General features: G+C 32.4%; 1 protein-coding gene across 2 annotated transcripts in view; it reads left to right on the top strand.

Moving 5' to 3' along the window:
- The window catches only part of LOC106462842 (proline-serine-threonine phosphatase-interacting protein 1-like), a 40,267-nt gene that overhangs the window by 6,824 nt on the left and 7,962 nt on the right, over positions 1-25,481 (top strand). The window contains exons 2-8 of one of the 2 annotated variants that reach the window (XM_013922805.2): positions 933-1,033; positions 4,249-4,323; positions 6,194-6,398; positions 7,157-7,261; positions 12,589-12,714; positions 20,288-20,386; positions 22,551-22,647. In XM_013922805.2, the coding sequence (XP_013778259.1) occupies positions 933-1,033; positions 4,249-4,323; positions 6,194-6,398; positions 7,157-7,261; positions 12,589-12,714; positions 20,288-20,386; positions 22,551-22,647 (808 nt within the window). The remainder of the gene's footprint in view (positions 1-932; positions 1,034-4,248; positions 4,324-6,193; positions 6,399-7,156; positions 7,262-12,588; positions 12,715-20,287; positions 20,387-22,550; positions 22,648-25,481) is intronic. The other variant, XM_022390236.1, reaches the window with a different exon arrangement.

Below are 25,481 nucleotides of genomic sequence, written 5' to 3'. Positions count from 1 at the left end.
GAATCCTAGGTAGTAGTTTCGTATGGTGTTTCTCACACCTCCAAATTCTTGAATCCTAGGTAGTAGTTTCGTATGGTGTTTCTCACACCTCCAAATTCTTGAATCCTAGATCCGCATGGTAATAGAAAAGCTTTACTTGTATCAAAAAAAAAGTTTAATTAGCTTATGGCTTTCATTTTAAAATTTCGTTTAAAAGTAATAAAAAACTATCGCTTAAGTATAAACTAAAACAAAATTGTAGAACGTGTATGTTTATGGTGTTCAACTTGACTTTATATAACAACTAATTATTTTAGCAAAAAGCTTAAAACAATATGATTCTTATCTAATAACTCTCATAAAGTTCTATTTGTGATTCTTTTCTACGTTATGTAGCACGACTTTCATTCAATACTATAAACGTATCACAGTTATGTCTGTTTAGACTCGCACTTCGAGCGTGTGTTATAATTTTCTTATTCAAATATAGCTGACGCGACGTAATTAGGGCCAGAACATCTATATAGATATACGTCAATATATGTGTGTGTGTGTATCTGTTCCTTATACGTTTATACATTTCTTGATTAATCAGCACCAAACTTGACACAGTGACACAGGAGGATATGAAAAAGGTTTTGTGTGTGTGTTGGACTACCAAATCATCGCAACTTGACACAGTGACACAGGATGACATGAGGGGGTTAGACCCACCACTTAATTTCATTTTGATAGAATTCTTGAAAACAGTATGTCTTTCTTTTCAGTATTGGTACCTTTATGTATTTTTATTGCACTTTTAAAGTTTATTATGCTAAGAAAAAAAAAATAGAAGCACAATTTGCCATCCTTTGTTACAAATGAGTTTTTATTTCACCCATCCAACGGATGGATACTCCAGCTATTATCAAATATAACTAGAAAATTTGTTTTTATTTTTGGGTTTCTCCCAGAACACTGACATCTGTGATTTTACGGGCTTTGAAATCATTTGCCAACGATTACAAAAAGGAAGAAGATTTGTTAAAGATTATGCAGAATTCTTGAAGCAAAGGTAAGAATCCCGAAATCCTTCATTGTTGCTCTTCTTGCTCAGTGTTCAGTTTTATCTAGAATGTCTGTATCAAACAACAAATCGAGTCCTAGCTTTTAGTGAATCGAAATGTTAATATAAAACTTCGCAGATACATTCTTATTTACTATATACAGGACCCCCAGTGGCACAGCGGTATGTCTGTGGACTTACAACGCTAGAAACCGGGTTTCGATACCCGTGGTGGGCAGAGCACAGACAGCCCATTGTGTAGCTTTGTGCTTAATTCCAAACAAACAAACTATATACACAAATGATTCGCAAAGACAAAGAAACACATGGACGAACCCTAACAAAAATATTGGTGTCGAATAACATCTTTTATGTTCTTTATCAGTTTATGTCGAAATGTCTTCATTCGGAATTCACAAAGCTTAAGATTCTGAAAATACAGCACGTTTTTAATGCGATTGTGCTTATTACTGACAGTACATTAAGTTGGGATGCTCGATTTTGTTTACGGCTGACAGTGTAATACGTTATGATTTTTTTAAGTATACACTTTATATGTTATTTTATATTACACGAAATGTCACTACTTAATATATATATATTCTTATATAAACCTTACACTGTACGAGAAGAACACCAAAACTTAACCTTTTAATATCAAAGTAAAATTAATAATATTCTCCGGTAGGAGATTCCTGCCAGACTGAGTCCTAGGTCAGTGCTTAATACACATTTGTAAAATGATGTGGGTTTTCTTTTTTGCTTTTTACTGTTTTCGTTATTCGATTTTTAAACATTCACTCTCTAACTGTAATAAGGTGTACGTTCTCTATTTTTTCACAACATATGCTTATAAATGTATAGCTGCGACAAGAAATGAAAGAAGCGAAATATATTGTACATTACGTCAACACAAGTATCGTTTATTTTTCTCACAGTTTAGCTTACTTTTATTTTATCTTTACTCGCAAACCCTTTGTACATATAAGTAATTCTAAAACGGTTACTAGTCTCTGGTATATCACCTGCTAATGGTGTCCTTTAATACACTGTAAGCTTCGAAGATATATGTTATATAATCTATGATCGTTTTTAGGTGGCCCCCCAGTGGCATAGCGGGATGTCTGCGGACTTACAACACTAGAAACCGGGTTTCGATACCCGTGGTGGGCAGAGCACAGATAGCCCATTGTGTAGCTTTATGCTTAATTACAAACAAATCACAAATCGTTTTTGGGGTGCTTCTGAATAGGCTACATCAGAACAAAAAAAAACAACATAAATTTATATTAGCACCTCAAAATAATTAATCTGTGGATTAACTGAGTAAATAGTTACTTATAAATTTACATAGATCAGAAGTTATAACTATCATTAGTTAACGCACAGGCACTAGAGGAAGCGAGATGTTAATTTAGATTTTTTTTTATCACGTGAACGATAAGGCGAAATATGTGTGGTTTTTCAACATTATATACTTAAAACAATGCATTTGTGTGCGTATTCTGTAAAACCTTTAATAGGAGCTCTTGAATATATTTAGATCACATTTTGAACTTTAGATAACCTGTGAAAGCAATAAATTATTCAGGTTTGAAAAACACTTCGCTATCTTATTATTTACAAGTGTCGCTTACTCTGTGGTCTAACTGCCAGATGAGGAAGTTGTTTCTTAGAGTGCCACATTTCGTATTACACTCTCAAATAGCACCACTTCAAATTCTGAATCCAGTTGAGATATGATACTTGTTACGGATGTTGATGAAAATCGATTAAAAAATATCTAAATGGAAAGATCCTCGATGATAATGTAACAAGATATGGGTATTAACAGCGGCCAGATAATGAGCACTTTTACATGTATATCTATATATATATACATCACACAAAACTAAATCGCATAGAAAGGCAACTATTTCTGAGTAAGTCAATGTAGAAATGACTTATTTTTAAATCAATATATTTGTTAATGAGAAAGTGCGATACTGTATTTTTCTTTTCACTAATTGTTTTCATTTCTATTTGTGTTTTATTTTTGAAGTTACTAGAAGCTTTTTGCTTGTATGAAAACAAAAGAAAACCGAAAGCTTTTCTTACGGACTTCGTAAACATGTTACTATGACATTTAAGGCTTAGTGGTGTAATATATATATATAACATAGTGAAAACACCAAAACAACACAATTTGCCGTACCACAGTGATTCTTACAGAACTCATTCTTGTAATAGACAACAATCGCTTACAGAATACAAGGCGGGATTATAACACATGTAGCAGACGATAATATCTTACAGTATAAAAGGAGGGAATATAACACATGTAGCAGACGATAATATTTTACAGTATAAAAGGAGGGAATACATCGCACGTAGACACAATTAAAATACTTACAGCGATAACACCGAAAATAAAAGAAACGAATCTACTGATATTTTAATATAACAACATATTTTGTCAGTCCATCTTCTTGTTTGCTTCCCTCAGTTTTCTGTGTGCCGAACAATGCGTTTTTTTAAACTTGACATACAATAAAAATCTGGGAAAAAAAGGCTTGACTGTGAAAAGGAGAAAGAGCCTTCTAGCGGTAGATGATTTTTTTCTTACTTAATTCTCTCAGAAGCATGCATTAAGGAATGCCTGGAGAAGGAACGTCTGGATAGTTATGGAACTTCACAGTTAGGCGCAGTAAACAATGTTTTATTCCTAAGTATGAACAGAGCACTGCACTCGATTCCAGATGCCACTTTGTTGATTATTCAATATTCCTTCTATATATCAACGCAGAACAGTCAATCTGAGGAGAATTAAAACAATATAAAACTGTACTTATCGACTTAAATTTGTACGGCAGCGTCTAAGAATCAGTACTGGTAGACTTACTTATATTGAAAGTAGTGTTTCGTATTGATCACGTTTTCTAGCCCGTAAGATTTTATTATTTACCAGTCTACGTGGATTTAAAAATCTTTGTGTGGTTTTTAATTTAGAAACATAATTTTTCATCTATGGGAGATTCTTAATGGCTTAATGAAGACATTAAGTCGATTTTCTCAAACATATTATTATCGGTTTTTTTAAATATCATTATAAAACTATTGATAAGTTTTAAATCATCAGTATAGATGTTGTAGGCAACATAATGAAGAAAATATATTTTTATTTCGATATATACAGATTGTCTCAGACTGTCTAGCTTTCTACTAATCTCTCATTTGTCTATCAGAGCCCAGGCTGAAGAAGCGTATGGTAATTCTTTGGTGAAAGTAGCCAAAAGTGCTGGTGGAAGATACGAAATAGGGTAAGTATATCTTGAAGTGTGTATACGAATAACTCTAGCAGCGGAAGTGTTCAGTTTATCAGCAAATACGAATTTGGGTAAGTATATCTTGAAGAGTGTATACAAATAACTCTAGCAGTTTGTGTGTTTCATGCGTCATTAAATATTTAGAATTTTCGAAATAATTTGTCAGTGGATTTTAGTGACACTTAATCAAAAGTTTTATTGTAATATCATGTTATTTTTAGCGCTTACTCAACATTTCGAGACTCAAAGAAATAGTCTATGGGTCTATTACATGGTTACTATATATAAAAAAGTGTAAACGTCACTAGCATAATAACCAAAAACTTTCAGACTTAAAGACATCTAGATATGAGTGGGCACATCGACAAAAGTATCAATATTTCGATCATCAACAGGATCAATCTCACTGAATCACTCAATGATACTCTGTAGACATTTTGACTGGCATTTTATTCATGTAAGGAAAATATTATAATTCACTTGTAATTAAAAAAAACGATTTAAACTCTAGGATAAAACAGAAAAAAAACTTACATCTTACATCTTCTAATCTAATCTCTCTAAACTGTTTTTCAAGTTCGTCATTCTGGTTCCTAGTTATCATAGTAACCAGCTCGTCTCAGTAACAGCTGAGTCTCGACCGAGTTGTAATATTAACCGTGAAAAATGTAGTTATAGTTCGGTTTTGTGATGATAAAACTTTAATGTGTCAAACTAATATGCACCGTCTGTGGTATTGCTATTGGATAAACAAGACTGTTTAGTTTAAGAGTTATTATTTAGTTTTCATAACAAGAGTGTTAACAATTAATGATTTTAAAAGCGATACTTGTACAAGTTTTACCAACGAATAGTGGGATAGACCGCCACATTACAACGTCCCCACGGCTGAAAGGCGAGGATGTTTGGTGGGACGGAGATTCAAGCCCACGACACTCATATTGCGAGTCAAGCGCCCTAACCACCTACTCAAAGTTTCCAAATTTTTCTAGTTATGTATAATGTTGTTGCTACTAGAGGGTTAGAAATTTCTAGATTATTCTGTTGTGTGTTATAAATACGTGCAGATGCAGAAAATTTTTTGAAAAAAGTTTTTTTAGCCGTAACGGGCAATAATCTAAAGTAATTTCACAGTGGTATTTTAACAGCAACGATGAAAAATATTAACTTGTCGCGTCAAAGGGTGTTCTAAGGTAATTGAACCCGCCTGTGTGGATTTTGACGAAAAGAAGACAATTATTTAAAATTCTGGATACAAGTGTTATAACCCTCGGGGTAACGTAGGTGAATTTATCACTATCGTATTGTGATAACAGAGCAGAGAAGAAATTATTCGCACTTGTCAGTTGGGTTCTAAAGTAACTGAACCAGACTGTGTGGACTTTTGACAAAAAGAAAAGAGAATTATTAAAGTTCTAAATAAAACAGGGACTTCCGATAGTGTAAAGAGTTTTTGTACATACGTTTGAATTGTTTTGAGAATATTATTTTAAAACAAATGGATTGTATACTGTCTGTTTATTGTTTAAATTTGTCGCCAACAAGTCACAGGCACCTACTGTAAATAATCCGGCCCCTATACAAAACCTGACAATTACCCACAACCACACACTGTACTTATCTGCTGCGTTTATAATGATATGTAAGAATTTTATCTCATACAGAATACTATGTATAATGAAAATATTTATCGAACTTCATCATTAAGTGAAATTTAAAAATATACGGTGAAGTGGTTTATTCAGCCATTTTAAATTTGAATCAACCTGATATATTTTTTAATATTTAAATTTTAGTTACATTAGTTTTTTTAACAATTAAGTACCACATTTCATATCGTTAGTGTTATTTTTCTATTTCTTAGTACTCTCCGCCAGGCTTGGGAAGTGATACTGAATCAGACCGAATTAGTAGGTTTAACCTACCTTAACAATGCACACCAGTTGAACAAAGAAAAAACTCGGATTCTTGAGTTTGTAGAAAATCTTAATAAAAGAAGTAAAGACAGGGCATGTCAAACACGTGAAGCAAACAATGTGAAAAGACAAAAATATAAGCAACTACAAGAGGTAATTCTATTTGATTAATGTTTTCAGATTTACAGAGCTGGTGGCGAAGACTAAGATGTTCATAATTAAGATAAAAATCGGTGTATAATTAGATGGTCCCAATATTCGTTCAAAGTACAAACTAAATTTATTGGATAGTGTTTCATATACAATGTTTAACATGTAATTTTGTTATTTCCTTTTGATACTAAAGATTCTCTGAACATTTAATTCCCACATATTATAAGTTTTTTCTTTGATGTTATTTAGAGGATTTTGGCTTTTCCAAGCTTTCTTCTAAGAACCACTTGAAAAAAAGAAATATTGATAAACATTATCATGTGTATACCTACACATGCATTACGTGAACGACAGTAGACAGCTATCAAACAATAAATATTAAAGTTCATCTTTAAAATATTAGAGATTATATTTTTCAAGCGACATTTTATCCGCTTTCTCGTTCCATTTGAAAATATTTAGCCACAGGTTTGAATATGATATGCACATATAAGCAAATATATGACTAAAGTTCACTCTTTTAAAGTTTTAAATTGATGTTACCGAAATACCAAACACAAGTTGTGTTGTTTCGTATAAAAATGGAAAGTTCAAAACGTCAGTTGAGAGTAAAACATTGGAAATTGTCATGTTAGAATTCTTGTTTACATTGTAACTACGATGTCATAAACCATGCTTATCTGTACTAAAACTAGAATGTTTGAAAAGTTCATGCTACTGTGCTTATCTATTTATTTATTTATTTGTTGTCGCTTAAGGAAAAGAGGACGTATTATATGCGATGTAGGGAGTCTGCATCGTACTCAGATTATTTAAAGGAAGAAACGGAGAAACAGAACTCTCAACAAAAAGAATTTGAAATGGTGACGTATTGGTTTCTTTAAGCATTTTAATAATATATATAGTAAAAATAATTACTGTAAATATAGCTGTTGTACAGTTTCTTGACAAACAAGTCATGTTTTCTATGGAAAAACAGGAATAGAAGCAGCTTTTAAAGGTTTAACACTGTTAATCCCTATAATCTTGTGTATTTATGACACTGTAAGTTCTGTTAATAAAGAATAAGCTTTATTACAGTTTTATATTTGGTGCATATATATATATTCTTTATATTTAGCTTTTTAAAGGCCCGGCATGGCCAGGGGGTTAGGGCGCCCGACTCGCAATCTGCGGGTCGCGGGTTCGAATCCCCCGTCCAACCGAACATGCTCGCCCTTTCAGCCGTGGGGGCGTTATACTGTGACGGTCAATCCCACTATTCGTTGGTAAAAGAGTAGCTTAAGAGTTGGTGTTGGGTGGTGATGACAAGCTGCCTTACACTGCTAAATTAGGGACGGCTAGCGCAGATAGCCTAGCGCAGATAGCCCTCGTGTAGCTTTGTGCGAAATCCAAACAAACAAACAAGCGTTTTGAAAATTTATTATTATACTTATTTGATATCTAGTTTTTTGTTTCGGCACACGTACGAAGAAGGTCGTCTTTTCGTATATACGATGTGAAATTTGTACGTTTAATACAATAAAACTAAAACATTAGAATTGTTATTGTCCACTAGAGAAATCGTCTTTACGATTAAGAGAACCCTGGGTAAAGACTATAGATAAACTCTGAAAGTAAAAAGTGGAAATAAGCGATAGCCAACCCAAGAAATAGTCAATATATTCGGACGTCCATTCTATAGCGTGGAGAACAAAAATAGAATCTGTGAGCAGCAATTTATTAATAAACAGAAGCTGGATACACAAGAAACTGGTGATAAAACTAATCTAATCAAGAAGCTACCTTGAATCAAATAAGAGATTGGCAGTAGTGAAGTTGGACATATTCTGTCAGAAGAAACTGGCTTTTCTGTATTGACTTTCAGAAGGTCAATGCAGTCACATATAGCGATATTTACTCCTCATCTCACACTGATTAGAACTTAGATACTTTAATGGGACTACCTGGTTTGCTTCTTGGTCTTAGCTGCAAAACACTAGTAAGTAGATTCCAGCAGAACATGGTAGTCAAAACAGCTCTTCATATGGTAGGGAGCCTTATAATTTCAAAAGATGCCTTTCGAGAGTTTTAATGACAGAAATGTAAAGATTATCATTAACTTAATTATTTTTGAATAAACACTTGAGACATTTCCAATTACTCTGGAAAGCTAGACTAAATTTAATTAAAACCGTAGTAATCAGAATGGAATTGAACTTCTTTAAACATGTTTTTAGCCTAAATGTGACATAGGATGACCCAGCAAAGGTCAAAATGATAAAAAATATCAGCTCACTACAAATTAGAAGCCAGCAGTATCTTGGGGTTTGTATTCGTTACCAAAAGTTGATTAAAATACTTTGCTTGTGTGACTTCCCGCTTCTCAGTCTTATAAAAAATATAACCGAAATTTGAATTGAAATCTTCATGTAAGAAGGTTTAGTTTAGTAAGTACCAAAGCACTAAATTTATGCTGGAAAGGTTTTGTCTAAATTAGGAGCTACTCTGTCAAAGACTTAGAAATATAGAGGACGAGCTAACAGATATTTCAAATCGAGCCCTGGGATTTTTCTTTCAAATTAATAATTATGCTTTTAAAATAATTATTGGTGATATTCTGTCAGTGCTACAATCACATCAATATCCTAAACAAATCATATTCAGAGTTCCTATGATATATTCAAAATCCAGTGATAGCCACGATTCATGCCTCTTCAAGAATACAGTATTAAAATTGAACATCATACAGCCCATTATCAAGGCATTATAGATGACTTAACTACGTCTACGGTAAAGAAATTTTTATTAAAAAACGCTTGCTGGTCCAAGTCATCAAAAAGCAACTTCTGCATTGAACATGTTTCAAAAGACTATTACTACTGCGAAAACAGTGAGAAAAAATTACAATAACATCCTATCTGGGTCTGCAGTTGAACATACTATCTGGACTTACAGATGAGCATACTATCTGGGTCTGCAGGTAAACATACTGTCTGGGCTTACAGATGAGCATACTGTCTGGGTCTGCAGCTGAACATATTATCTGGGCTTACAGATGAGCATACTATCTGGATCTGCAGTTGAACATATTATCTGGGTTTGCAGCTGAACATACTATCTGGGTTTGCAGATGAACATACTGTCTGGGCTTACAGATGAGCATACTATCTGGACTTGCAGATGAGCATACTGTCTGGGTCTGCAGCTGAACATACTCTCTGAGCTTGCAGATGAACATACTATCTGGGTCTGCAGCTGAACATACTATCTGGGTCTGCAGCTGAACATACTCTCTGAGCTTGCAGATGAACATACTATCTGGGTCTGCAGCTGAACATACTATCTGGGTCTGCAGCTGAACATACTATCTGGACTTGCAGCTGAACATACTATCTGGGCTTGCAGCTGAACATACTATCTGGACTTACAGATGAACATACTATCTGGGTCTGCAGCTGAACATACTATCTGAGCCTGCAGCTGAACATACTATCTGGGCTTGCAGCTGAACATACTATCTGGACTTACAGATGAACATACTATCTGGGTCTGTAGCTGAACATACTATCTGAGCCTGCAGCTGAACATACTATCTGGGTCTGCAGCTGAACATACAGTCTGGTCTTATAGATGAGCATACGAAAACATGTGTGAAAATGTTGAGAAACAATAAACCGACAATTGTTACCTAATAGTGAGCTGAGTGAAGATACAGAGCATTAAGTATACAAGATCATGTATGGTGAGTTGAAAGCGATAATTGAAAACTGATTTAGCAGATATGTGTCTGTTCTGGAAAATCAATTGCATCAATTATGCATGTAGTGATTGGTGAAATCTCTTGAAATGTGAAATCCTGTAAGCTTGACTTATTAGTATAGCAATCAAACATCAAGAAATGAAAATAAATATCTAATCATTATATAACTTAAGTTCTTCCGGTCAGAATTACAGCAAGATAATTAAAATGATTAAAAGGGACAACTTGACAAGAGCTTTTTTTTTATTATAGTATGTAATAGACAGCATTTTATGTGTTTAGCACATAACTCGTAACACCCAAAGGTATTTGATGATGAATTTGCCAAATAGACCTAGGTTCTTGGCTAATCAGATTGGGACTTCACTAGCGACAGTAGTGACCATTACTGAGTTTTCTCTACTATTAAAACTATACGACGATCAGAGCACCAACTGTACTAATGCTCCATTGTATATCAGTCCATCGGTTTTTCGGCAGTTTAGTGATATCAATGAATAAAAAGGCTTCTAGCTGTATCGACCACAAAAGCAGACAGATGTCCTGTCTAGTACTCTGTAAATGATTTTCTTACATGAGACAAGTGGAAATTTCTTTCAGCTTAATTGTTCTAATAAGAAATAAATACATTCAAAATGGATTTTTCCGAAGTAGAACTATTAAATGTATGATTTACTTACTTATTTCTATAATTATAGTCAGTTAGTGATATCAAATATTTTACATGCTATAATTTTTTGTATTTGTATATGTATGTTTACTTTTCTTTTCTTTTTCTTAATTATTAATATTTCATTCCTTTTGGAGGGGATGCACTTTGTACAAACATTTTCTTTTGTACTTTTTCTGTCTCCTTTCTATATACTAGCTTAGCTGTAGTTAGCATTATTATTTATTTACTACATATTGTATTATCTAGTATGTGGATAAAATTGAATTTAATTACATGTTATCTTAGACATAAATTTATATGTTTTAGATCATAAATAGAGAATATTTTTTCTGACAAGCATGGTTTCGAAACAGTTTTCTCAGAACCATTGATTCAAATACTGACACGTATATTAATAAGTAACCTGATATATTACACGACTTACTTTTAATTATGACCCACTTGTACTCAAACACGTATTTTTAAAAACCATAGAATTGCACCCATTATATAAAAAAATTAACTCATATTTCATATTATAAATATTTCTTTGTTTCTTATCTGCTTTTACCGGAATATTTTAAGAATTTAAGATCGAATAATAGTCACAGTATTATTAAGTCAATAAATTCATTTATTTTAAATGTACATAATAATTAATTACTAAAGTATTTTGTGAAAACAAGAACCATGTGTTTCACACATTTAAACAGTGTAACAAAGTGCACGGTTTAGATTATTTGTTCCAGTAATTGTGTCATAAATAACGTTCAGAGATTTAAATATCAAAGTATGTTATCGTCTCGCACTGTATTACATTGAAATCAACCAAGCCAGTTTATTGCTTTACATTGTATCGGGTATTTCAAGAGTCACTTCCATTGTTCAGATGAGTACGTTTGGGAACAACGGACACATTGCTGTGAAACTCTACGTGTGACCCAGTTTGACCATGTAGAAGACAACCTACACGTACGTAATTGTGTGTTGTGTTACGATAACATCATGGCCACACTACATGGTAACTACGGGTATAATAACCATCGTCCCAAAGCATATTCAAGAATTGTTCAACAAGCCATTGCAATATGGGTGGTGACTTCCACATGGTCATATTGGTCTAAACACCGAATTTCACATCGGTTTTTTGAACCTACTCACCTGAACAGTGGAAATTATTTTTAGAACATAAAATATTCGGTATAACAAAGAAGGAACAACGATAACACTAACAGCAACAATGGAATTGACTTTTAGAACATAGAACATTCTGCATAACAAAGAAGGGACAACGATAACACTAACAGCAAAAATAAAAGTGACTTTTAACATGAAACATTCTGCAGAACAAAGAAGAAAAAAGGCTAACATTAACAGCAACAATGGAAATGATTTTTAACATGAAACATTAGGTACAACAAAGAAGGAATAACGATAATACTAGCAGCAACAATTGATGTGACTTTTAACATGAAACATTCGATGCAACAAAGAAGGAATAACACTAACAGCAACAATGGAGATGACTTTTAGAACATGAAACATTCGATGCAACAAAGAAGGAATAACACTAACACTAACAGCAACAATGGAGATGACTTTTAGAACATGAAACATTCGGTACAACATATCATTGAGTTATCTATTTACATTGACTTCAGGGCAAATCCTTAGTTACACTGACATCTTGCCAAATAACTTTAAAAAAATATTGTATTTATATGAGCTCTTCCAAACTGATAAAGAAAAAAAAAAGGCCTTGCACATTAATTCATTGAAAACTTTTTTCTTTTCAGATTGTACAAAAGCATAAAAATGCTGTCCAGATGATGTCTGATGCTAAAGATACTTACTGCAAAAATCTAGAGAGCTTTGAAGAGTACTGCAAAGAGTGGGAAAAGAAAATGGAAGACACTTGTGAGGTACATACTATGTAAATGCTTTTATACCTCAAAATACACAAATGTAAATTGGTAAAATATACAATAACTTAATAATTCTTGTTTTTTTTTTTAGAAACGGCAAAAATGTATCTGTACATTGTCTGTGAATAGAAAAAAAAGTAGGAGGTAAATCTGTGTTCGTTCTCTTTTTGTGGGAAATTATTTATACATTATTGCAAAGTTAACCCACATATAGGTTCAGACAGAACTTTATCTCCAAATTGTAAGGTGACGTCTAGTGAATTGAAAAATGTATGTTTTCCTGCTTAAAAAGAGTTTGAAATATGAACACAAACACAGATTCAGGCAGAACTTTATCCCCAAGTTATTAGATAACGTCTAGTGAATTGAAAATGGTATGGTTTCCTATTTAAAAAAATGTTAGAAATTTCCGAGTTTTCTAAAAACTTGAAATTTCTTGAAACACGGGATATGAGAGAGAAAAATTACCTCACTGAAGCGGTTTCCTGAATATAATAATTACCAAAGAAACATAGTTTTTAAGCCCTAAAGGATAGCCGAATAGTAATGAAAAAAAAATCAAGTCAGAATGAGCCCAAGAGCTTAAGAAGCCAAACCGAGTTAAGCACGTACAGTAATCGAACATTTTAAATAACCTTTGCATCTCCTTTGTTATGAAAACTCTTGAAACTAATATAAAAATGTATATATAACATTAATATTCCAATTAAAATAATTCACCCCAGGTAAAAACTGAAAATCACGTCTTCTTGCTCCTGTTTTAACAAAAACGCTTCATGCAATAACAAATAATTTATTTGGTTTGGCAGAATACTTTAGAATACCCTGACCTAGGCTGCAAAATGGTTGTTGTATACCAGGCCACACATAAGGAGTGTATTTATATGTTGTAGAAACATGTGTAATATCCATTCAACAAGGAAACAGAGATTACAGCGTCTTTGTAAAACATTTTTGTTTATTGTTTGTTGTTAAGTGCAAAGTTACACAATGGGCTATCTGTGCTGTGCCCACCATGGGTATCGAAACCCGATATTTAGCATTATAAGCCGTTAGGCTTAATATTCTGCTATTGGGAGTGAGAACTAAAAAAAACATTGTATCAGTATCGTCAATTTAACAAAGGGTAAACTAGTAATTACTGTTTGGTATCCTGAAAAGAAAAATAAATAAAATCCTTAATTATTTAAAAAGATAAATGCCACATTTAATTGTGATTGTGAAAAGTTTAATTAAAAAACAAAGTGTTTTTATTTTCTTTCTTCTTCTTTCTCTTTGAGTACTTGTGACGAATTTGCAAAGTTTATAATTAATTTATTATGTCTAATAAATTAATTTGTCCAAGTTTATTTTATCGCTTTTATATTTCATGTTTAAAACTAATTGTACGTTCTATAATTTTATTAACCAAAATTAATATAACGTATACAGTTACATATTATTCTCTGCATTATTTTTTTTCTGTTTGAGATTACCGAACTCGAGTCGTTTATTATTGTTGCGAGGTGTTACACGTGACACGTGTTACATATTATCACATTGTTGTTACATCTTTTTTTGTATTGTTTACATCTCTTCTTGCGTTCTCCAGTTTAACGCTATGTGGAAATGATATAATAATACACTGACAAAGCTGATACCGCGAGACATTGGAAGTTAAAATATATTTTCTAATGATTAGTTGTATTTACTATAACTTTTGCGATGGTATCAGGATTAAAGTAAAAACAATGATTGCTTCATTCTAAAGAAACGGGAAAATCCTTGTATTTATATCTGTAATGAAGCAAGTCATCAGAGTGACTGGCTGATGCCGTAAGTTATGTTTATTATTGTTTATTTGTAATTAAGCACAAAGCTACACAATGGGCTATCTGTGCTCTGCCACCCACGGGTATCGAAACCCGGATTCTAGCATTGTCCGTAAGTTATGAGAATATTACCTAACACAGCAGTAATTATTCAAAAAGAAATAGCATATTTAGACAAGAGAATGGCAAATGTATGCAGGAAACAAAACTCACTAAAAAAAAGTAAATGTTTTGAATATTCCAAAGAGATAATATGTACTGTCTAGTTGGTTAAAGCGGTTCGTTGGAAAGCTAGTAATAATTTGGATATTTCTAACGTTCTGGTTTCATTTTCAACTTTAAGTAATTCACCTCTGAGGCACATTTGTAAGTTATATTTCTATTAAAATTACAAATTTATCGAAACAAACAGACTTTGTAGCCGGAAATTGATGAGGAACATAAAACGTTAACTCGTACCGAAATCAAGAGGATCCTTAGATCATTAAGTGATATAAGTTTCAATAGCACCCACTCCCTGTTACTGTTTCCAGGATGTGAATCAATCATCGAGATATAAATATTACTACTGAAAATGTTCCAAGAATGCAGAGGATGTTTGCGGATTTCGGCCCACGCTCACCATTACATCATGTTAGCACGTTTTTTAAGTCTTGTTGTACTTCGACTTTTTTTCATTTGTGCCAGAAAATCTATATATTCTATCAAGAACTTAGAAAATATACAGAAAACAAAAGCTCAATGTTTTTTTTTTTAGAATTTGAATAGTAGGTAAAGCTTGATAGCTAGAATAAAGCTTATATCCAGAACTTATCAAGAACTTAGAAAATATACAGAAAACAAAAGCTCAATTGTTTTTTTTTTTTTTTAGTATTTGAATAGTAGGTAAAGCTTGATAGCTAGAATAAACCTTATATCCATCCCGTTTTACTTCTCGGCTTCAGTAATCTAAAGCAGGCAGAAATTTAAGTATCATACGTATTTCAAACAATTTAAACTAAGCCTGAACATTACATGAAGTTTAATTGAACGTGGGGTGTGGAAAAAAAGGAATGATTATTTCCGTCTATCTGTTTTGGTGTTACTGCAAAAACATACATTTAAAGTTACACGAGGGCTATCTGCGCTAGCCGTCCCTAATATAGAGGGAAGGCAGCTAGTCATCACCGGTAACTCTTGGGCTAGTGTTTTACCAACGAATAGTGGGATTGAACGTCACATTATAACAATGACGGTTGAAAGAGCGAGCATGTTTGGTGTGACGGGGATTCGAACTCGCGACCCACAGATTGCGAGTCGAGCGCTCTAACCACCTGGCCATGCCGGGCTAATTTAGGCTTATCTGCACATGACAATGCAGCGTAGACACGTAGACGTGAATGTATTATAGTTCTGATCACTTGCAACTAGCAGGTGTTATCAACTAAATACCTTTCGGTTCACTGCTTTAATTATTCGTTAGAAGGTTTCAGTGTTTTTCTTCTTAGCCATGTTTTGTTATAAAATACAATATAGTTCTAGACTAAACATCATAGAAATTATGTTTAACAAGTAGCACAGCTAATAATTAAATTATTAATAATTAAATGGATTTACTGTGTTGTTAGTTCGTGAAAATAAAAGTAAAGCTGAAATTCTACAACAGCTGAAACGTTTAATTTCTCTGAAGCCTGTTCTTTTTATTTTAAGAAATATGTCTAACTTACTTCTTTTCTTGATAATAGCCTATTTTAAAATGCATACGAACGGATTATACACTCGTTTTTATTTTAGATACATGCTTAAAAGAAAGTGACCGAGTCTCATACGGACGGATTATAGACTTGTACCTATTGTTAAATACACACTTAAAAGATAAAATACAGATACTTTCTTATGGTTCTGGAAGTACTCCAGGGACAAGAATTTGTCCCCCCAGGGACAAGAATAAATGGGTGAAACGTGAATCTTGAACATTTTTTTCATGCATAAGTTTTAAAAGCATTGTCCTCGTGGGCTTAAAACACTATGAAGAAATACGAATATGTTCCCAGCACGCTCTACTTTTCGCGATGATATAACCAGTTATAGAACTTCATTTTACAACTAAGTAAGTAAAGTGTTACGATATGTGTAGGATTTGAAAGAGCTGCAAAGAAATGGGCACGAGTCTATAATCCGTTCGTATGAGACTTAGGTTCTTTTAAGTGTATATTTAAAATAGGTACAAGTCTATAATCCGTTCGTATGAGACTCGGTCAGTTTCTTTTAAGTGTATATTTAAAATAGGTACAAGTCTATTATCCGTTCGTATGAGACTCGGTCAGTTTCTTTTAAGTGTGTGCTTAAAATAGGTACAAGTCTATAATTCGTTCGTATGAGACTTAGGTTATATATATAACACTGCTTTGTCGCAATCTGGATTATAAAGATTGCTTTTTTTTGTTTAAGTACATGTGCTATATATAACACTGCTTTGTCGTCAATCTGGATTATAAATATTGTTTTTTTTGTTTAAGTACATGTGTTATATATAGTTCTCGTGTCTTGAGAATATCATAATATAATAGTTGACACTTTATTCTGTCACAGTTTGTGAAGTTGTATTATTGCAGTATCTGCTTTTCATCTTTTGTATACCTACATGCAAGAAACTAAAAAGTTATTATCAATTTCATTTTTAAGCACCCTGTACAACAGTTTGTAATATGACTTATGTATGGCATTAATACTTGATCTTTATATACACGGTCATAGAACTAAAAGAACAAAAGCAGAGTTATATATGTTTTACTGTTGTGTATTGTCTTTTAGTTTTATAAGTGGATAATATAATAGTACGAAGTGAGGAAGTTTTTTAGTAGAAAAAAATACTTACTAAGTAAGAAAAAATGACAAGAATAGCACATGTACTTAAACAAAAAATCAATCTTTATAATCCAGATTGACTACAAAGCAGTGTTATATATATAGCACATGTACTTAAACCAAAAAAAACACAAAAACAATATTTATAATCCAGATTGACGACAAAACAGTGTTATATATAACACCTATTTAAATAAAAAAAACAATCTTTATAATCCAGATTGACGACAAAACAGTGTTATATATAACACGTATTTAACCAAAAAAAACAATCTTTATAATCCAGATTGACTACAAAGCAGTGTTATATATAACACGTATTTAAACAAAAAAAACAATCTTTATAATCCAGATTGACGACAAAACAGTGTAATATATAACACATGTACTTAAACCAAAAAAACAAACAATCTTTATAATCCAGATTGACGATAAAACAGTGTATCTCAGACAAAAATGCTTATTTCAATTCGATTTTTTAATAAATCAAGATACATGTTGTCTGTTACAAAAATTTGCTAAGGGAGGGTATCATGCTAACAGCACTAGCCGCCTTAAGGGCATTGTTCTGCTCTTTGAGCCGAATTAAAAAAAGGGTTAACTGTTCCTTTTGTTCTTCCCTCACAGCTGAAAGCGTGGAACGTATTCAGCGATATCATGTCCCTAACCATCCAATCCGCAACCCGACATGCTAACCACTAGTCCACTCCACGACCTATAAGTATTGAATTCACGAGTAGTCACGTAATTCAGTACTAAATCCTCGTCTTTGTGAATTTTAATAACAAATAATGATAAGAAATACCACAATAACATCTGAAACTCTGATTTTCAAATCCTTCCGGCTCTTGTAAAAATAACAATAAAATAAAAATCCGTCGCCGAACATACTCGCCATTTCAGCCCTGAGGGTGTTATAAAATAACTTTGAATCCCATTGTTTCTTAGTAAAGAGTAATCCAAGTGTTAACAGCAAGTGTTCTCCATTAACTAATTCCCTCTAGCCTATCACGAAAAATTAGGGACGTCTAGCACAGATAGCCCTCGAGTAGCTTCGTTCGAAATTCAACAAACAGACAAACGGGCTTATAAAACATCAGCTAAATATCTCGTTATTCAGTTGATCCTCTCCCGATTGAAAATTCCTTATACGTGATTAGTACGATCTATAAATTCAAGACTAGCAAGTTTTGGGAGACTTTATTACAAATATAAACGAAACTTCTTAGGGACGAATCAAATCGTTAATTAAATTGGTAAGGGTTACTACTTTCTTCAACGACACGAGTAGTTTTGATTTATTATAGTGTTTTTAGTTGTTTCTCAAATCAGCTTTCGATGCTTTTAGCTACGTTATTGTGTTTCACTAGGTTTGTGTAATATTTATTTTAAACAGGCTTTTACACCTACACTGATGTACCTCTATGTATATACAGTTTGACCGCTTTAAAAATGTTCGAGCAGAGTAAAATATTACTGAAAGTTGAAAGAAAATACCTGTATCATGTTGGGTAAAACAATCGATTGATTGATATAGAAGGATACTGGATATACAGGGTATCCGAAAAGTCTGAAACCATAGTTGATCTGCAGCTTTTCTTAATTTCAGATACGTGAACGATTATGGCGCTGGCAAAGCATGAGAAGATCGAGTTAATCCTACTGTTAATCCAAACTTGTTTCGAAGTAAAAGGACAGCATGTAGAACACATTCTGTAAAATTAGTCGAAGTGCCTGTGGTTCCAGAATTTTCAGATACCCTGTAATGTGTTCACGAAGACGAAACATCACGAAACAACGAATTTAGGAATAAATCAAATTTCACATATCTTTTCTACACGAAACGACACAGCTACTACCGTTAATAATACAAACCATCGACAGATCAATCAAATCACTTAGACTTACTCTCTAGGTCCATACTAATACATTTTAATGGAATAATATCAAACGATATAATCATAAAACGAAGCGTAATGCCCAATTCAAAGCGACGTGGAGATATCAGCTTAAAGTCTTATCTGCACATAGGTCAGGCGTGTCTTCTTGCAGTTACTATTCCCGATTACAGATCACAAGGTCCAAGGTTCGAGTTTTCAATATGCCACTCCATACGCTTCGTTCCTTTATCTGTGGGCACAATATGAAATTGACATTTTCTGTGGCTTTTCGGTTAGGAACAGCTTTATAGATAGCTGGTGCTATTGACTGGCAATCTTTCCTTCTATACAGCTCTTCAAATTTAGGGTCTGTTACGAATGTACTTAGGGTTTCTGACCTGGTTCTATGATCCATGTGACGCATGACGTTTGTACACTATTGCTAGGAGTTATTGGCAACTGTCGAAGACTGCACGATATTATTAGCAATTTTATATTAGGTTGAGGCATTTTTCCTAATTTTACATGATCACTAGGTGTTATTGATAATTTTCCAAGATTACACGATATTATTAGCATTTTTATATTAGGGTGAGGCATTTTTCCTAATTTTACACGATCACTAGGTGTTATTGATAATTTTCCAAGATTACACGATATTATTTGCATTTTTATATTAGGGTGAGGCATTTTTCCTAATTTTAATCGATCACTAGGTGTTATTGATAATTTTCCAAGATTACACGATATTATTAGCATTTTTATATTAGAGTGAGGTATTATTCCTAATTTTACATGATTTTTCGTATATTTGTAACTTTAGATGAAAGGTAAACATTATTAATGATTCTACGTGATTGTTAAGTATTATTAATAGTTTTACACGATTAAGAAGTGTTGTTAGTAATTATCTATGATTCCAAAAGCATTATTAATAATTTTACGTAACTGTGATGCATTATTAATAACTTTACATTATCACAGGGCTATGTTTAATTAACACGTGAACATTTTCTTGGACATTTCAATAAGACTTTTCAGGTTCTTGAAGCGGAACGGATCTTTTTCCTAAAGGATTCCATGTGGTCTACTGCCTATATGTTCTCTTCGTTGCATCTGAATGGGAAAGAGGTAAAACACATTTTAGATTCAATGTGTATTCATTACAGATTAGCAATAGGTTTAAAAAACAATGCTTGGTCAGACTCTCACTAAATCAAACTAAGATAATATCTGTTCAAAAAGTTTAAAATTTTTATTTTCAACAATAAACATGAAAAAAGAAAACTAAAACAAGCCAACATATTTTGTAAAGATAGATAGAATCATATGATTCAATTTGAAAGAATTCAGATCTTTTATGAAGTACTTTTTTCTCTCTTACGATCGTAGATTTTGTTACTAAACAATAAATTAAGTTTGTAAAGTTATGTCTACTACTACATACATATAATAATTCCATGTATATCAATAAAATAAGAATAGCAAAATTCAAATACTTAATAATAGAAAAATTCAAGTACTTAATAATAGTAAAGTTCAAATACTTAATAATAGAAAAATTCAAGTACTTAATAATAGTAAAATTCAAGTACTTAATAATAGTAAAATTCAAATACTTAATAATAGAAAAATTCAAGTACTTAATAATAGTAAAATTCAAATATTTAATAATAGTAAAATTCAAATACTTAATAATAGAAAAATTCAAGTACTTAATAATAGTAAAGTTCAAATACTTAATAATAGAAAAATTCAAGTACTTAATAATAGTAAAGTTCGAATACTTAATAATAGAAAAATTCAAGTACTTAATAATAGTAAAATTCAAATACTTAATAATAGACAAATTCAAATATTTAATAATAGTAAAATTCAATTACTTAAACCTTGTTTGTGTATTACGTTAAATAAAAATCGGCTTCATGTTTTTTTGTGTGTTTTTTCATAATATCATTAAGTAGCATTTATTGCGCGTGTAACACTTGTTCTCTCCAAATACTTACTGTGCATCGGTCAAATGGTACACACACACATGTGCAGTTTGAACGCAAGAACATTATTATCAAATTAGCCTCAGGCGTTGAATTAGATTATTTAGATTATTCTGTTATCTCCTCAATGATATGATAATTCACTATATCATTCTTATCTTTATGCATGTGATAAAGATAAATTTCCTACACAAAATTACACATAACTTCATTCTAATTTGTGAATGTTTTCAAACGATCTTAATTCATAAACCACTAATTTTATCATCTTAAAAAGGTTTCTTTCTATCACAAAACTACAAAATAGGTTCTCTGTGCTCAGCACACCGTGAGTATCGAAACCCGATTTTGAACATTGTAATCCCACAGAATTACTGTAGGGCCACCGAGATGGGGTGGCTCCTACGTTTGTTTGTTGTTAACACAGCTACACAATGGGCTATTTGTGGTGTGTCGACCACGGGTATCGAAACCCGATTTTTAATGTTGTAAGTCCAGAGACTTGCCGCTAAGCAAGAGCAGGAGCTTAAGGAAAAGGTCACACTGAAATGGCATAGTCAAAAGAATGAGTTATATGGCAATTTAATTTATATGTTTCTCATATTTATTTTCTTTTAATACTGGCTTTGTAACTCGCAGTCGTTCATTTTATATTTTAAACAGTTCTTTCTTTATTTCATTTTGCCTTTTTTCTAAAAATGATAGCTTGGAATCGTAAGGAATGCGAATTATGTATTTAAGATTGCCAGAATTATTTTCTTTATTTGAAATAGGAAACCAATCATCATAATCAAGGATACTTTAGGTAAACACAGGATTTAATTTAAAAAAAAAATGTTTTTTATAATTAGAGGCACGATATGTGTTTCGTAACAGAAACTAGAGAGAGCACACTTTAAGAGCTTTTGAAGGTTTTCTTCTTGTTTGTTTGTTTATCTATTGTAAACGATGATTGTGTGATTGGATTTTTTTTGTGGATATAACTGAAATATTTCCAAACGTATTGCTAGAAACATGAATTTCTAATCTGGTGAGTTGATTATATTTTCCAAACATTAACTTCTTTCTACTATCACTTTAAATAGTTATTTTTCATCTGTATCGAAATTTTGTGTTTATCGAAATCTTTTATTTTAACTAATGATACGAACCTTAGTTTTATTGCATAATAATACAAGTTATCAAAAAAAAATTGGGAAAATGTACGAAGTATAGTTAAATATTCAATTTACAGAATTGATTTTGAAATAAGTATGTGATTGGTGTATTCTAATTTTCCGTTATTTTTTGTTTTGGTCTAGTCATTTAAAGAGATTAAGAAGGGTCTTGAAAACATAGTCGCTGCTACAGATTTGGATTTGTTTATACGACAGAAACAGACAGGAACAGTGAGGCCTGGTAAGTTTTTTTTGTTTTTTTTTTTTACGTTACATATTCAGTGCCAGAAACATCGTTTCAAGTTTTGTGTTCAATGTTAGCTGTTATCAATACTTTTGAGATACTATGTTCGAGCAGTAAAAACTTGTTACACGAGTAGAATCTTTACTGTTCACAACTATTATTCACGTAATGGCTTGTTTTACCATAAGTTATGCTCACCATTAGATTCAATAGAATTTAGTTAACATTGCAAAACTTTGTGGATAGTGTTAGTAAACTCACTTTCATTTTTCGCAATCGGGCTTTCTCATTGAGCATTTTAAACACAAAATTCATTCAGTTCTATGGGAAATTCAACAGTAAACTTTCTAGTTATTATTATCTTAGACGTTCCACAGAGTAACAAGACCGTTTAAAAACTTCCACGATTAAACTTTAATTCCTTTGAATATTGTCCAGAATGATAACGAACCGATTGTAACTTTTCCAAGAGGCTGTGTTTCTTTTTCGCCTATTACAGAAGACTTAACGTTATCTATCACCTCCTGTAACCAGCTCTATCTGCTTGATAAGTTTGTTTGTTTGTAATTAACCACAAAGCTACACAATGAGCTATCTGTGCTCTGCCCACCACGGGTATCGAAACCCGAATTCTAGCGTTGTAAGTCCGAAGACACTACAAGGGGCTACCTGATAAGTAACAATGGATAGTTAAAGTGTTATTGTTAGACGCTTGTTTTGTTTGTTTGTTTTTTGAATTTCGCGCAAAGCTACACGAGGGTTATCTGCGCTAGCCGTCCCTAATTTAGCAGTGTAAGACTAGAGGGAAGGCAGCTAATTATCACCACCTACAGCCAACTCTTGGGCTACTCTTTTACCAACGAAAAGTGGGATTGACCGTCACATTATAACGCCCCCACGGCTGAAAGGGCGAGCATGTTCGGTGTAACGGGGATTCGAACCCGCGACCCTCAGATTGGTAGTCGAGTGCCTTAACCACCTGGCCATGCCGGGCCGTGTTAGACGCCCCTCATAGTTTAAATAATATGTTGTTTTCTTTGTGTTACGTTTAACATTGTTATATATTTCACGAACGATTCAGGTATTTTTTAATTTCTTATTCATTATTTTGTAGCTTCCTAAACATCAGTTTTTGGTTTTACTATAAGTTATTTATTGCTACTTATTAGATACCGTTTAAACAGTAACATGTATCGTTGGAAATGTGTCAAATATGCCACTCCTCTCTAAAGTAAAAAATTAGGAGAGCTGTACAAAAATCGGACATGTGATACTGATGTTACGTTTTACAGAGAAAATTAGTTCTCCGAACGTAGTTCTAGCAGACATCTAGTGATTCCTAAGTAAGGTATACAATATTATCTATTTATTGTTACTTTCATTAAAAGTATTGATTAGATTTTTTTAGTATGTCGAATATAATTAATTTCCGATTTTATTTTTTTTTATATTTAGACTTTTATTATAGAGATTGCTTTGCATTGTTAGCTTAATATATGTATTTAGGACTAGCCTAAGTCTCCTATCCTGGCTGAACCTCGTGAGATATTATTGGGTTTACGACCTAAAATATTGTTAACAGCGAAGATATCCAACTGACGAAACAATGCATTATAATATTATAATTACACAGTTAACAGCGTACACCAAGATCATACGAAGGTTTGCTCATATACTCACTAGAAATGTAAGACAAAGCAAGTTGCACATTTTTTCGTATTATTTCACTGTACTTTCAAAGACAGAAATAACAAAAATTTATTACAAATCAAAAACAACTCGAATTATTCTGAGGAAATCTGGGGAATAAAATGTGAAAACTTCGGTAATGGATTTCTCAGAAATTTAATTTTCTATTTAGAAATAAAACAACAACAAACAAACACATCTGCTAACTTTGAAACATTTTATTTAAATGTTTACAAGAACAAAAATATTATACTCATTCCCACATTTTACTACTTCGTAACATTAATTTTGTTTTTAACATAAATTGTACATTTTACTACATTACTTTGAGGTCGTGCTACTAAAATTACACAACAAAATTAGAATATATCTGGTGGTTCATTTAAAATACACAATAAAATTAGAATATATCTGGTGGTTCATTTAAAATACACAATAAAATTAGAATATATCTGGTGGTTCATTTAAAATACACAATAAAATTAGAATATATTTGATGGTTCATTTAAAGTACTTTAACTTCTATTGTTTTCTTTCAAGCATTTAGCTCTATCCTTATAGAACTTTTTTATTTAAGTGTTTGTTTGTTCGTACTTAAGCACAAAGCTACACAATGGGCTATCTGCGATCTGCCAACTACGGTATCGAAACCCGTATTCTAGCGTTGTAAGCCACTGGGAGCTTATTTAAGTGTAACTTTAGTTTAATGATTTTCTTACTCGTGATGTTCTACTGAATTGTAATATTTTCAGAAGAAACATATCTACTTCCTTCACTTCCCGTACTGCTTGTATTTTTATATCTTATATAGTGAAAATAATATCAAATATTTATTAGGTTTATTTATATTTGAATAATGCATATTTTGAAATAGTCATTTTTGATAAATCTGCCTCATATTTTATTTATTCTTAAATAGTGTACAATAAAACAGGGCTATGGTCAAAACCTGGAAAAGGAACTGCATGGAACACAGTTCTATCACATAATAAAAGCATTATTTTCCTTTTAAGATAAAATAAACTGAGGTTTCATTGTACGAATGTATTTATTTACATAAAGTAAACCGTGGTTTTATTGTTTGATATAATTACGTTCTGTACTGTTCCGTGATCTAGTATGCCGTTCTGCTCTGTTTCCAG

Source organism: Limulus polyphemus, unplaced genomic scaffold (genome assembly GCF_000517525.1).
Source record: "Limulus polyphemus unplaced genomic scaffold, Limulus_polyphemus-2.1.2 Scaffold1265, whole genome shotgun sequence".
Lineage (NCBI taxonomy): Eukaryota > Metazoa > Arthropoda > Merostomata > Xiphosura > Limulidae > Limulus > Limulus polyphemus.
Note: the sequence above shows the minus strand (reverse complement) of the source record. Positions and strands in the feature narration are given on the sequence as shown.